The 15,255-nt window shown below is 37.2% G+C and overlaps 1 protein-coding gene across 3 annotated transcripts in view; it reads right to left on the bottom strand.

Moving 5' to 3' along the window:
- The window catches only part of LOC140194086 (adhesion G-protein coupled receptor F1-like), a 218,012-nt gene that overhangs the window by 10,955 nt on the left and 191,802 nt on the right, over positions 1-15,255 (bottom strand). For all 3 annotated transcript variants that reach the window (XM_072251506.1, XM_072251505.1, XM_072251507.1), the window contains exons 12-14: positions 4,663-6,042; positions 3,511-3,552; positions 3,366-3,422 (exon numbers count right to left, since the gene is read on the bottom strand). In XM_072251506.1, the coding sequence (XP_072107607.1) occupies positions 3,366-3,422; positions 3,511-3,552; positions 4,663-6,042 (1,479 nt within the window). The remainder of the gene's footprint in view (positions 1-3,365; positions 3,423-3,510; positions 3,553-4,662; positions 6,043-15,255) is intronic.

Below are 15,255 nucleotides of genomic sequence, written 5' to 3'. Positions count from 1 at the left end.
TCTCCTCATAGTCTAACCCCCTCATCTCTGGAATCAACCTGGTGAACCTCCTCTGCACCACCTCCAAAGCCAGAATATCCTTCCTCAAGTAAGGAGACCAAAACTGAATAGAGTACTCCAGATACAGCCTCATCAGTAGCTTATACAGTTGCAGCACAACCTCCCTGCTCTTAAATTCAAAACCTCTAGCGATGAAGGCCAACATTCCATTTTCTTTCTTGATAGCCTGCTGCACCTGCAAACCAACCTTTTGTGATTTATGCACAAGCACGCCCAAGTCCCTCTGCACAGCAGCATGCTGCAACTTTTTACTATTTAAATAATAATCTGCTCTTCCATTTTTCATTCCAAAGTGAATGACCTTGCATTTACCAACATTCTACTCCATCTGCCAGACCCTTGCCCACTCACTTAACTTACCTATATCCCTCTGCAGACTCTCAGTATCCCCTGCACAATTTGATTTTCTACTCAGTTTAGTGTCATCAGCAAACTTAGATACACTGCACTTGGTTTCCTTTTCCAGATCGTTAATGTATATCGTGAACAGTCGCGGGCCTTTCCAAGTGCCTCACTATTTCCTCTTTAATAATAACTTCAAGCATCCTCCCAACAACAGATGTTAAACTAATTGGCCTATAGTTGCCTGGTTTTGCCTACATTCTTTTTTGAACAGTAGTGTGATATTCGCCGTCTTCCAATCCATCGGAACCTGCCCAGAGTCCTGACCACACTCTCTTCTTCCTCCTGAGACTCACGAATTTCTGGCATACAGGTCATGTCTTCCACAGTGAAGACTGATGCAAGATACTTATTTTTTTCACCTGCCATTTCTTTGGCTCCAATTACTACCCCTCCAGTGTCATTTTCCAGTGCGCTGATTTCCACACTTGCCACTCTTTTACTTTCTAAATATCTGAATTGTATAAAACCTGCACAATAAAAAGAAATGATCTGCAGGACTAAAAATATATCTTGATAGGCATGGATATGTGAACCTAAACACCTATGTCAACCTACTTTTACATATTTTTTTTCAGTTGTTTTAATGAGTGCCTGTCCGGTGACCTATTCCATTCCATGTTCATATTGTTATATATGCACTAAAAAGTCAATGTTGATTCCACCTTTTCCTCACAATTTCTCCACTACTCAGATGAAGAATCTGAATCGGGTTTAATATCAAAGCCTCAACTATAACCTCTTCACGACATATGACGGTTTAGTATCACTGTCATATGTTGTGAAATTTGCTAACTTAATGGCAGCAGTACAAAGCAATACATTATAAATATAGTAATTAATAAATAAATTACAGTAAGTATATCTATGTGTATTAAGCAGTTAAATAAAGAATAGCAGTGCAAAAACAGAAATAAAGAAGTGAGGTAGTGTTCATTGGTTTAATGTCCATTTAGGAATAGAATGGCAGAGGGGAAGAAGCTGTTCCTGAATTACTGAGTGTGTGCCTTCAGATTTTTGTACCTCCTTCCTGACGGTAACAATGAGAGGAAGTCATGTCCTGGGTGATGGGGGTCCTTAATAATGGACACCGCCTTTTATTAAGCACTGCTCCTTGAAGATGTCTTGGATACTATGGAGGCTAGTATCCATGATGGAGCTGACTAGTTTTACGACTTTCTGTAGCTTCTTTTGATCCTGTGCAGCAGTAACCTCCCCCCCCCCCACCCCCACTTACCGGCTGGTGATGCTCTGTAATACATCTGTAGAAGCTTTGAATATTTTAGGTGAAAAGCCAAAATCTACTTAAATTCCTGATGAAATATAGTCATTCCCTTGCCTTCTTTATAGCTGCATCAATATGTTGGGACCAGTTTAGATCCTCAGAGATCTTGACACCCAAGAACTTGAAATTGCTCCACTTCTGATCCCTCTATGGGGGTTTGTGTTCCCTCATCTTACTCTTTCTTAGGGTTTCTTCAGGTAAGGTGGTGGCATGTATACATGCAGCAGCCTCTTGGGGGCCAACCAAAGCAGATCTTTTCTTTGTTAAAAATGTTTTAATACATATTGACTATTCTTGACTGCAATCACTCCCGGTCTACCACATCAACGAGCTGCTAATTTTTCAGAAGAGCTAGCTGAGTTGTCATAAGGGTCAGCCGACGGTTCAGGGAAGGCGAGTTGGGTCGTCAGTCTAGGAAAGGTGAGTCAGGTGATTGGGAAGGCGAATCGGGCTGTTGAAGTGAGAGATTCGAGTCAGGCCATTGGGCCGACGGAGTAGAGTCGGACCGTCGGGCCGAGGGAGGCGAGTTGGACTGTCGGGCCGAGGGAGCCAGATTTTGTGCAGAAAGCTGACCTGGGTGCAGACAATACTGCTGCCTACTACTTCAAGGCACCAGAGTTGGTGCTTTCAAATTGGCATGAGTGGCATCTAGTGAAACCATGAGTGACAGTCTTGGTCATTTCTTTTGCGATCGCAAGACCCTGTTGGAAATTGATTGCCACAGGGCTGTTTCCCATGTTTGGTGGTCAGACAGGGGGCGAGGCAGCATGTCACCTTGGTTACAGAGAGGCCTAGGGTCAATCTTCGAGCTTGCGTTGTAGCGTGGTGTACGGCCTTGGTTGGGGGTGTTCTCACCTGTCGGTGCTGCCCTCCAGTGTTGGATTGGTGGAATTACAGACTGTACTGCCCGGAACTATCAATTTGCTTGAGTTGTCACTCAGTATCTTGGACTAAAAATGTGTTTTCTTATGTGACTTTGTACTTTTTTTCTTTTCTCGTATTTTGAACGCACGTGTCTGTTTCTAAACCTTAGCCCCAGGGGAACGCTGTCTTATTCAGCTGTATCCATGTATGGTTTAAATGACAATTAAACTTGATATGATTTTATTTTGATTTTTGAGAAGTGTGCACATGAACTGATATTGGACCATTCATGGAGAGATACATTCACCATATTACACTTTGCCACATATCATTAACATGCTCAGTGATTGTTGATGGTGAAGGTGGAGTTGGTGTGGTGGGTGGGTGACCCTTCCTCCACAACTCTCTGCCTTAGAAACACTTATCGTCTTGTCCAATTCTTGCATCCTTTGCTATTGCCATCACTCAGACTCTTGACACTGTCCTTTTCTCTTGCTATCTACATTCTCATTAGCTCAGAAAGTTTGTACTGCCTGAACCCTGTCCCTAGGAGCATCGGGTGTCTTGATGTCTCTAATTCTCCAGTTTCCATGAGAAACCAATACCAAACTCATTTTTCTGACCTCACAATTACTCACTTTTCTCCCAATTCCTAAACATATTGTAAAAAGTTCATTTCTTTTCCAGAATCTGCTCTGTGTGTGTGTGTGTGTGTGTGTGTGTGTGTGTGTGTGTGTTATTTTAACTGCCTTACCCTTGATCGGGAAGAAATTCCTGTCAATGAGAACTTCTCCAATAGAGCCTCTCGCACCTGTTTTAACAACAGAATAAAACATCTTTTTAGGTTCGCTGCAAAACAAATTGCAGGAAAATTGGTGAAAATAACAGCGGAAGCTCACCTTTTTATCCACGCATGTTACGAAGATGAAAATAAAGAAACCCTAGAAATGAAAAATAATTTTCAGAAGTTAACAAATAGATCCTTAAAGCCTTTCAAACATTTTGTAACATTTCATTCTAGGTTCGGTGGCCCAGCTCAGTGCTATCAACCCTGACTGGCCAAAAAATCAAGTTACGGAAACAGCAATGAAGAATGCTTTTATATAGACAAAGATTGACGACCTTCGTCACTGCCCAAAAAGTCAGTGGTGTAATGGGCAGTAGGTAAGTAAGAAAGTACTGCTCTTTCTCTGTCATTATAATACCTTATTTTCTACATTTTGATTTCTTTTCTTTGTACTACCTCAATGTATTGTGTACGGAATGATCCACATGGATGGTGAGCGGACAAGACTTTTTACTGCATCTCAGGACATGTGACAATAATTAACCAATTACCAATATAAACAACAAGATTCCCTTCCCAGAGGATAGAAGTGAATTAGTAAAACAGTTTTTTTTTTACCATAACCCAGCGTTTATGGTACTGGCTTATTCCTTAGGTTCACTATTAACTTATTGAATTTAAATTTTCCAGCTGCCATTTTTGGATTGAGATTTGTGTCACTAATTTAACCCTGAAGTGCTTAAGTGGTTTGATTAAATATTATCCATGGTTCTTTGTCTTCATTACGATTATGGTTATCCCTTAAAAGTATGTCAGTGCTCTCCATGATGCATGTTGAGATGTGCTGGCAATGTTGAGATTGCAATTCAGAGAAGTACCCTGTGGAATAGTGACACGGAAATCAAGAAAACTGCAGATGCTGGAAATCTGCAATAAAAACCAAAGTGCCGCAAGCACTCAGATCAAGCCACTTCGGTAGAAAAAAACAGAGTTAACATTTCAGTGATATTCTATTTCACTGTCATGGCGAATGGGCTGTCAAAAAACAAAATTTTCCATGATCCCTACTCTGCTGGACTCATCAATGTGTTGGACTTTAGTTACAGTCACATAGAAAATGTTGTGCAGAATTTAATGAAATCATCTAGTGAACTGAACCCCTAGAAGATATTTAGTTGATCTTGATTGTTTTACATAAAATCTAGTACATAATTATAACTATGCAGTTATACATCAAAGGTCATAATTCTTTTTTAATACATACCTGAAAAGCATTGAGAATTGAAAATATATAATGGAAAGCATCATGGGAGTTCTCTTGAAAAATTGGTATTCCAAATGCCCACGTAAGTCCAAGAACTGGTGTTAGCACTGCAATGCTCCTCACAATTGGTTTTATTGTATCCTTCTCCTCGTTGTGTCTCCTGGGCCTGTCTCCAACTGTTGGCCGTAGGAGCTTGAATATGACCACAACTAGAACAATAAAGTTGCTTGCGATGATAGACAAAGCCGGTATAATGTAAGCAAGTATCGGATATTTTTCCCTCCAACTGAGCCAACAGGCATCTTTTCTTATGTAACTGTTCTGTGGATAGGTAACTCCAATTGTAATGACTGAAATTAGTATTGGACACAGATAGCCGATGCCAAATGAGATTCCCATCAAAACAGATTTGCTGAAATTGTGGAATAAGAAAACCAGGTGGTACACAAGTAGAAGGCCTAGGGTGAACATCCAAAAGAACAAAGCGAGGTAGAAAACATGAATGAAAAAGGTTGCAGCCACACAAGCTCCTGTATCTTGTTTTACAGAGGCTGCCACAATAAACCATACATCTGCTATCAGCAAGTTGATAGCAATGTTCAGAATTGCCACATGGCGAATATGTGATGCTTCACTCTTGGTCACGTGCCTCCATACCACTGCTTCTATAATTATGGTTATTATTAAGCTTGCTAGAGAAACGGCAACTCCAATTTGGGTTATAGAACTCAAAGTAGGGCTCTTCGCTGTCTTAGCAGACATTAAAATGGAAAAGGATGTTATATGCTCACAATTACAAATGACGTTTTCTCCATCAAGATCTGGTATACAGCCTGCATTATTCCATATACCATTACCAGTAAAATCCCAAAATGCACATTGGACAGAGTTAAAATCAAGTGTAGGATTTCTTGTAGAGAAGTTCATCTTAGTTTTAAATGGTTTCTTATCACTTAATGTTATTGTCACGACAGGACCATTAATTGAGAAATTTCCTTTGAAGTTTGCCTTGCTGGGTAAAATATCAATCCATGTTGGATATGCAATTGTGACAACTACATTGTTTACCAACTTTTTAAGTTCATCAGTGGGAATTAATATATTAGCAGATAAATTTGTGTAGCCTTCAGTGAGAAAATTATCAAAGGTTACATTCATGGCTCCTTTTGTTTTACAGCTGTCAATTTTAGTAGCTTTGAGCTGAAGATTGTCTTTCTTGATAACTAAAGTGTCATTCGTCAGGTTGAGATGACTACTAAATGTCTCCACTGACCGTAATAATTGAGAACTGATACTTGTTTCAGCTGTTGGGCTGGAGAGAATGCTCCAGGCTTCTACTGATTCATCAGAAATTATGTAACTTACAGTTTGCAAGAAATTCTGAAAAACACAAAAGAATGCTTTATTAATCAATCAAATGTAATTCTCAGCAATTCACATACTTTTGAAATAGAAATGGACAAAGATAAAGACTTGAAACATTTAAGAAATGACTGAAGTAAGTTGACTAGAACTTCACTTCTGCCACCCCCACCCCCCACCGAGCCACAAAATATCTCTGGAGATACTGAACCAGAGAAGCCATGGCTAGTAAAGTCAAAACCAAAGTTTTGAATTTTTTTTCCCCACCTCCTTGGATGATTATAAGCATGAGTACAGGAGATGGGATGTTATAGTGAAGTTGTATAAGACATTGGTGAGGCCTAATTTGGAGTATTGAATGCAGGTTTTCATCACCTGCTGATTGGGAAGATGTAAATACGGCTGAAAGAACACAGAGAAAACTTACAATCTGGAGGAACTGAGTTGCAAGGAAAGATTGAATAGGTTAGGACTTTATTCCTTGGAATGTAGAAGATTGAGAGGAGATTTTGATAGAACTATACAAAATTATGAGGGGTATAGATAGGGTAAATGCAAGCAGGCTTTTTCCAGTGAGGTTGGGTGGGACTACAACTGGAGGTCATGGGTTAAGCGTGAAAAGTAAAAAGCTTAAAGGTAACATGAGGGGGAACGTCTTCACTCAGAGGGTCATGAGCATGTGGATTGAGCTGCCTGCATAAGTGGTACATGCAAGCTTGGTTTCAACATTTAAGGGAAGTTTGGATAGGTACATGGATGGCAAAGGTATGGAGGGCTATGGTCTGAGTGCAGGTCGATGGAAGTAGGCTGTTTAAGTAGTTTGGCACTGAATGGTTATTTCTCTGCTGTACTTTTCTATGAGTCTAAAATATAAGACATAGGAGCAGAATTATACCATTTGTCCCATCAAGTCTGCTCAGTAATTCTATCATGGCTGATTTATTCTTCTGCATTCTCCTTATAACCTTTGAACCGTTACTAATCAAGGACCCATCAACCTCCGCTTTAAATATACCCAATGACTTAGGCTCCACAGCTGTCCATAGCAAAACCACTCTAGAACATTATTCTTGTTATATGTACAAGAACTGAGAACACCCATCTTTTTCTACAATGTGATGTCCACCTCAGCCAAGAACTTTTTCAATTTCTCTTTGAAGGCTTGCAGAGGGACAACCCAAGACAGCAAAATATTTCAGCTACTCTGGGAAAACAGCAGCTTCCTCTTCCTGGAAAGGACAAGTGACTGATCCAAGTCCTCCCTAATTGTTAAATTGCCAAATCTGTAAAATGTTCTGTGTTATGAATTATTCTTTTTTTTTCCATACATTAACCAATCTACTATCCTTTCAAACACTTAAAGGGACAAAACCTATGCAATGTGTCCCGAAAATCTATTCAAAACTTGTAATCCTTAACAAGCACTTAGTGGTTCTATAAACATCATTCAATATCCTGTTTATTCTGCTAATGGTTCTCTGGATTAGTCAGAGCACTAAAGTGACCTGTGCACATAATTAATCTAATTCTCTGCTAGGACCATCAAGATGTATTGTTTTTAAGCAAAAATACCATTGAACCTATTCTTCCATCACAGGGATCACTTCAAGTGTAGAAATTTTGAAGTTGTTAACAAACCTACTCACTGTAATGATAAACATCACTTTCAAGGCCATTCGCAAACACAAATGTAACTGTAGTGACCGACACCATTGCTGAAGGAACAGAGCTGGTAATTTATACCTCACTGATTATTGACCAAAGAACTGGATCTAATTCTTAATCCAAGGCATCAAATTCCCACTGTTGTAAGATGGCCACTGCAGGCAGCACCCCATTACTGAAGGAAACAACTGCATCATTGGAATGATTGGTCTTGCAGAATTGATTGAGAAGCTCAGGGCAGGAGACTAGATGCAAAGAGCCTATTTCCACCATCTTCAAAGCCTCAAAAAGGTTCAAATGTTCAAAGGTTCATTTATTACCCAAGTATGTATGCAGTATACAACTCTGAGATTCTTCTTTTCCGGATTGTCACAAAACAAAAAAAAACAAGGAAGTCAGTTCAAAGAGGAACACCCCCCTCCCCAAAAAAAGATGGCAAGAACACCATATCCTATCTGCATAAGGGTGCATGAATGTATGAACAGGAAATGGCCACTCGGTTTGTCAAATTTGCCCTACCATTCAATATGAAAAAAGGATTATCTGCTCCAGGCCTCATTTCCTTTCCTATGCCAGTTCCCAGGGCCTTCCGTTCCCTGATTCTTCCACCTTAAACTCCCCCAGTGATCTAGTCTCCATAGCACTCTGGGATAGAGAATTCCAGAAATTCATCACACCGGAATTTTTCAACAAACAATTTATTCTTAATCTGTCATCACTGAAATCTGTGAAATGCTGAATAAGGATCATTAACCACACTCAGCTTCACAAAGCTCAGGGTCATGTAGATTCCCAACCTCCACACTGTGGGATCTTGCCAAACACCTTCTTTAAATCTCCACTTTGTCTTGCAATCTGCTACTCATGACTGCATCAGGCACAGTGTTAGTACAGAGATAATTTCACCCACTCTATTTCAGTGAAGAGCAGGTGGAACCTTGTGAAATAAGATACAGAACAACAAACACAACATGCTGGAAAAACTCAGCAAGTCGGGCAGCATCTATAGAAGGGAAAAAATAGTCAATGGTTCAGACCTGGGGGGACGTCACGTGATGACGTGGGATTGAGACGTGTAAATCCAGCTCTCCTGTAAAAAATTAGCAAAGTACCGTTTAAACAAAGCAAGGTTAAATAAATACTTTCCGGAAACTACTTATAAACTTCTCAAGACTATTTTACGATATGCCTCGTAAACCGCAAAAGAAGAAGCCTGTTGTTGTGAAGTCACCGCGAGATGGGAAACAAAACGGGCCTACTGCAGCGATGGAACCTTGGACTCAGGTTGGATCTCCTTCGGAGGAGACACATTTTATCTCTGGTGGAGAAGAACAGGGAGCAATGGCGGCGGTAGCCGTTCCTGGGAAGAAGATGCTGGAATTGCGCATGCGCAAAGAAGTAGATATGCGCAAACCAATACAACTTAAACTACAAAAACCAACAGCCACTGCAAGTGAAAGTGACTCAGAGTCAGAATTGGATTCCGCAGAGAACACAGATGAAGAAGAGGAGGAAGAACTGGAAGAGACTGAAAGTAAAGGATGCAATGGAGACATAAGAGAGGCTTTATTGCAAGTAATGATTGAATTAAAAGGGTTAAAAATAGAGCTTAGAGACATGAAGATGAGGTATGATAAAGCTATGAAAAGACAGAAGAAAACCGATAAGAAACTTCAAAAGTTGGAAAGAACAATGGAGCATATTAACAACAGGGTGGAAAAAAACAGAAAATGATATGCTTGTCTGGAAAACGGAGAGAAATCGACTGTCGGAAAAAGTGGACAGGTTGGAAAATTTTAGTAGACGAAGTAATATCGGAATTGTTGGTCTTAAAGAAGGTACAGAGGGAGACAATCCAATAAATTTTTTTCAAAGATGGATCCCGGAAACTTTGCAAATGAAAGAGGGAGACCGATCAATTGAAATTGAGCGGGCACATAGAGCTCTAAGAACAAAACCACAAGATGACCAATATCCATGATCAATTTTAATATAATGTTTAAGATTTCAAGACAAAGAAAGGATTCTACAGGCAGCTGCTCAAGCTGCCAAGAATAGAAAAGGGCCATTGATGATAGAAGGGAACAAAATTTTTTTCTACCCTGACATAAGTTATGAACTTTTGAAGAGAAGGAAGAAATTTAATCCAGTGAAAAAAGTCCAATGGGATCACGGTTATCAATTTATATTGCGATATTCTGCAACTTTGAAGATTTTTTTGGATAACGGAGAAAAAAGATTTTTTGACGACTACCAGAAAGCGGAGGAGTTTGTGCAAGATTTTTTGAAGATACAAGAACAAACCCAGGGGAGCGTGATGGATTAAGGATGAAGATTGGGTCAAGGAATAGACTTGCTGGATTTTTAAAGGTGGAAGAATATATAAATATATTATTAATTATATGATAGAGGGGAAGAAAGGTTAAAGTTTGAGGAATATTAGGAGGAATAGTGACATTTTTTTTTATATATATACAATTTTTTTTTGTTACAGGGGAGCTGGAAGAAATACTGACCAATCGCTACGGTATTCATGTGTGCAAGCGTGGCAATAGCCATGACCCGCAAAATGGAGGGGGTAGTGTTGTGTTTTTTTCATTCACAACATTAGTAGGGGGGTATTTTGTTATTTTTCTCTTTGTATCATATTTATCTTTTATTTCTTTCTTTTTGCCTGGATGATTGGGAGGGAAACACATAGCAACATGGTGAAGTTTAAAGAGATTCCCCAAGGAACTAGGAGAGTTGAGATGTTAAGTAATGTTTTAGATTGGAGTAACTTTGTTAAGAATAATGACTAATTTATTGAATTTTTTGAGTTTTAATGTTAATGGGCTTAATGGACCGGCGAAAAGAAAAAGAATCTTAACACATATTAAGAAAATGAAGGTAGATTTAGCCTTTTTACAGGAAACGCATTTAACAGATTCAGAACATCAGAAATTAAAGAGAGATTGGGTGGGTAGTGTTGTTGCAGCTTCATTTAATTCAAAAGCGAGGGGAGTAGCAATTTTGATTAATAAAATGTTACCAATTAGAATACAAAATGTAATAACCGATTCTTCAGGGAGATATATGATTATACACTGTCAACTTTTTTCTGAATTATGGACTCCAATGAATATTTATGCACCAAATGAAAATGATGCAAAATTCATACAAGAAACTTTTTTGAATTTGGCTGATGCACATGAAAAAATATTAATACGAGGAGATTTTAATTTTTGCCTAGATCCAGTCTTAGATAGATCAACTAAGGCTGTCACAAAATCGAAGGTAGTAAAACTAACTTTATTCTGATGAAAGATTTAAATTTGATTGATATATGGAGAAGAATTAATCCCAAAGAAAGAGACTATTCGTTCTATTCTAATAGACACAAAACTTACTCAAGGATAGATTATTCAACACAGAGTGAAAAATATGGAATATAAAGCAAGAAAATTGTCAGATCATTCTCCTTTATTAATGACAATAATAATGACTGATAAGGAAGAAGTGATTTATAGATGGAGATTTAATTCAACATTATTAAAATGTCAAGATTTTTGTGATTTTATGAAAAAACAGATCCAATTTTTTTTAGATACAAACTCTCATTCAGTGGATGATAAATTTATACTATGGGATGCGATGAAAGCATATTTGAGGGGTCAGATAATAAGATATATGACTAAAATTAAGAAAGAATATATGGCAGAACTAGATCAATTGGAAAAGGAGATTACAAAATTAAAAAAAGAATCTCAAAGAGATATGACAAGAAAAATGAAGACAACTTGTCAATAAGAAGTTACAATATAATACGCTTCAGACATATAGAATGGAAAAAGCAATCATGAGAACTAAGCAAAGGTATTATGAGTTAGGTGAGAGAGCACACAAAATTCTTGCTTGGCAGTTGAAAACAGAACAAGCTTCCAAAACGATAAATGCAATTACAGCAAGTGCAAATGAAATTACTTATAAACCTTTAGAAATTATTGAAACCTTCAAGAGTTTCTATTCTGAATTATATCAATCAGTATCACAAAATGATGTCAGTGAGATAGAAAGGTTTTTATCACAAGTAACTCTTCCAAAATTGAATTTGGAAGAACAGAAGGGATTAGATATGCCTTTTACATTAAAAGAGGTTGAAGAAGCTTTAGAATCACTCCAAAGTAATAAATCTCCAGGAGAGGATGGTTTTCCAACTGAATTTTATAAAAAGTTTAAAGATTTATTATTTCCTCCTTTTATGGAGTTAATATGCCAAGTGGAAAAATACATAAACTCCCAGAATCTTTCTCAACAGCGATTGTAATAGTATTACCAAAAAAAAGATAGAGATCCTTTAAAACCAGCATCATACAGGCCTATTTCATTGTTGAACACGGATTATAAAATAATAGCAAAAATTTTATCGAATAGATTATCTAAATATTTACCAAAATTAATACATATGGATCAAACAGGATTTATTAAAAATATACAATTGGCAGATAATGTAACTCAGCTACTCGGTATAATTCGGCACAAAAAAGGGAGGAGATGAGTATAGTAGTAGCCTTGGATGCAGAAAAAGTATTTGATAGATTGGAATGGGATTTTTAATTTAAAGTATTAGAAAAATATGGAACACCTTTCATAAACTGGATTAAAACTTTAAATACTAATCCTAATGCTAAAGTAGTGACAAATAGTCAAATTTCAACAACATTCCAGTTAAAAAGGTCAACTAGACAAGGTTGTCCATTATCACCTGCTTTATTTGTACTGGCGATAGAGCCATTAGCAGAACTAATTAGAATTGATCCCCAGATATTAAGGGTTTTACAGTTAATCAGGAGGAATATAAAATTAATCTATTTGCTGATGATAGTTTGATTTACTTAACAAACCCACAGCATTCGTTATATATATTATCTTCTAGATTGGATGAATATGAGAAAATATCAGGGTATAAAATAAATTGGGATAAAAGTGAAATTTTACCTCTTACTAAAGGAGACTATAGCCAATGTTGATTAGCAACCCAATTTAGATGGCTGGTAAATGGTATAAAGTATTTAGGTATAAGACTTGATAACGATGTAAAGAATTTATATAAACTTAATTATTTACCACTATTGAAGAAAATTCAAGAAGATCTTGACAAATGGATGATACTACCAATAACATTAGTGGGTAGAGTCAATGTTGTAAAAATGAATATATTTCCTAGATTACAGTATTTGTTTCAAACATTACCAATATAATTGCCACAGAAATTTTTTCAAGAGTTAACTAAATGTGTGAGAAAATTTCTTTGGAAAGGTAAGATGTCAAGAATATCATTGGAAAAATTGACATGGAAATTTGAGTTCGGATGGTTACAACTTCCAAACTTTAAAAATTATTATAAAGCAAATCAACTTAGATATATTGCATCTTTCTTTGATGAACGAAAACTGGCATGGATTAGAATAGAAGTAGATAAGATAGGAGAAAATACACCCGAAGATTTTATATATAAATGGGAATCTAAATGGATACGGGAAAAGAAAGAATCTCCGATATTAAAACATTTGATTGATCTATGGAATAAGATAAATGTTGATAATGAAATAAAGAAATCTTTATTAGCAAGGAGACCTTTGTTCCAAAACAGGCTTATTCCTTTTACAATGGATAATCAACTTTTATATAATTGGTACCAAAAAGGGATTAGATCTGTAGGAGACTGTTATGAACAAGGTATATTGATGTCATTTGAACAACTAAAGAATAAGTATAAGATATCAAATAACACTTTCTTTTGTTACCTTCAATTAAGGGCTTACTTAAAAGGCAAACTGGGTCAAACAATGTTTTTGCCAAAACCCAATGAAATTGAAATTTTAATTCAAAAAGGAAAAATTTAAAAAATTATTTCTTGCATATATAATTTGATTCAAAAACAGACAATTAAACAAGGAATCCACAAGTCAAAACAAAAATGGGAAATGGATCTGAATATTAATATTGATGAAACAAATTGGTCAAGACTGTGTCTTGACAGTATGACAAATACAATAAACTTACGACTTAGATTAGTACAATATAATTTTTTACACCAATTATATATTACACCACAAAAAATAAATAGATTAAATTCAAACTTATCTGATCAATGCTTTCAGTGTAATCAAGAAATTGGTACTTTCTTACATTCTACTTGGTCTTGTTCTAAAATTCAACCTTTTTGGATAAATTTAAGAGTCTTATTGGAACTCAACTTCCACATAACCCTGTATTATTTCTATTAGGTGATATTGAACGGATAAAACCGAAACTTAAACTGAATAAATATCAGAAAGAATTCATAAGAATTGCATTGGCAGTAGCTAAGAAGGCTATAGCAGTTACTTGGAAATCGGATTCGAATTTAAGCATGAATCGTTGGAACGATGAAATGTCTAGTTGTATTCCACTCGAAAAAATTACTTATAATTTAAGAGATAAATATGATACATTTTTGAATATTTGGCGCCCTTATTTACAAAAGATAGGATGGCATATTTAGTTGCTCTGATGATAAAGATGTTGGTCCCTTGGGGAAAGTAATAAATAAATATACTAAATTTATTTTGAATCCCATGGAGCATGTGGAAACCTTCCAATATCCAGGCAGTCTTTTTCTTATTTTTTTCTTTCTTTTTTTTCAGGTAGGGGTATATATCGGGGGGAAGGGTTAAGGGGAGGGGGGAGGGTAGACATTATCTTTCTATGTAATCACTTAAAAAAACCACGGTTCAGACCTGATGAAGGGGCTCAGTCGGAAATACCGACTGTCTATTCCCCTTCCCTGACTTGCTGAGTTCCTCTGTCATTTTGCGTGTGTTGTTTAAGATTTCCAGCATCTGTGGAGTTGCCTGTGCAGTGAGATATTGCAGGTTTCTTGCAAGTTTAATAGGAGTTATGGGGATCTGGAACAGAGAGGAGGTGAAGCCTGGATAGGTCAGTCAGGCATCACAGAGTACACTCAAGTCCCAATCAGGGCATAAAAATCCAGATCGTTTACTCACTTACAAAGCTTTCCACTTCCAAATGTGCAGGTGGTGTGTACTATCGTCTGATTCGGAATCAGAATCAGGTTTATTATCAGCGGCGTGTGTCGTGAAGTTTGTTAACTTACTAGCATCAGTTCAATGCAATACATCGTATAGAAGAAGAAAAATAATAATAAATAAATAAATAAATTACACTATATGTATAATAAATAGATTAAAAATCATGCAAAAACAGAAATAATATGTATTAAAGAAGTGAGGTACTGTTCACGGAATCAATGTCCATTTAGGAATCAGATGGCAGAGGGGAAGAAGTTGTTCCTGAATCGCTGAGTGTGTGCCTTCAGACTTCGGTACCTCCTACCTGAGGGTAACAGTGAGAAAAGGGCATGCCCTGGGTGCTGGAGATCCTTGATAATGGACGCTGCCTTTCTGAGACACCTTAAAGTTGTCCTGGGTACTTTGTAGACTAGTACCCAAGATGGAGCTGACTAAGTTTACAACCCTCTGCAGCTTCTTTCGGTCCTGTGCAGTAGTTCCCACCGTCCCCCCC

Source organism: Mobula birostris, chromosome 2 (genome assembly GCF_030028105.1).
Source record: "Mobula birostris isolate sMobBir1 chromosome 2, sMobBir1.hap1, whole genome shotgun sequence".
Classification (NCBI taxonomy): domain Eukaryota; kingdom Metazoa; phylum Chordata; class Chondrichthyes; order Myliobatiformes; family Myliobatidae; genus Mobula; species Mobula birostris.
The sequence above is the reverse complement of the archived record's forward strand: the minus strand, read 5'-3'. Positions and strand labels throughout refer to the sequence as shown.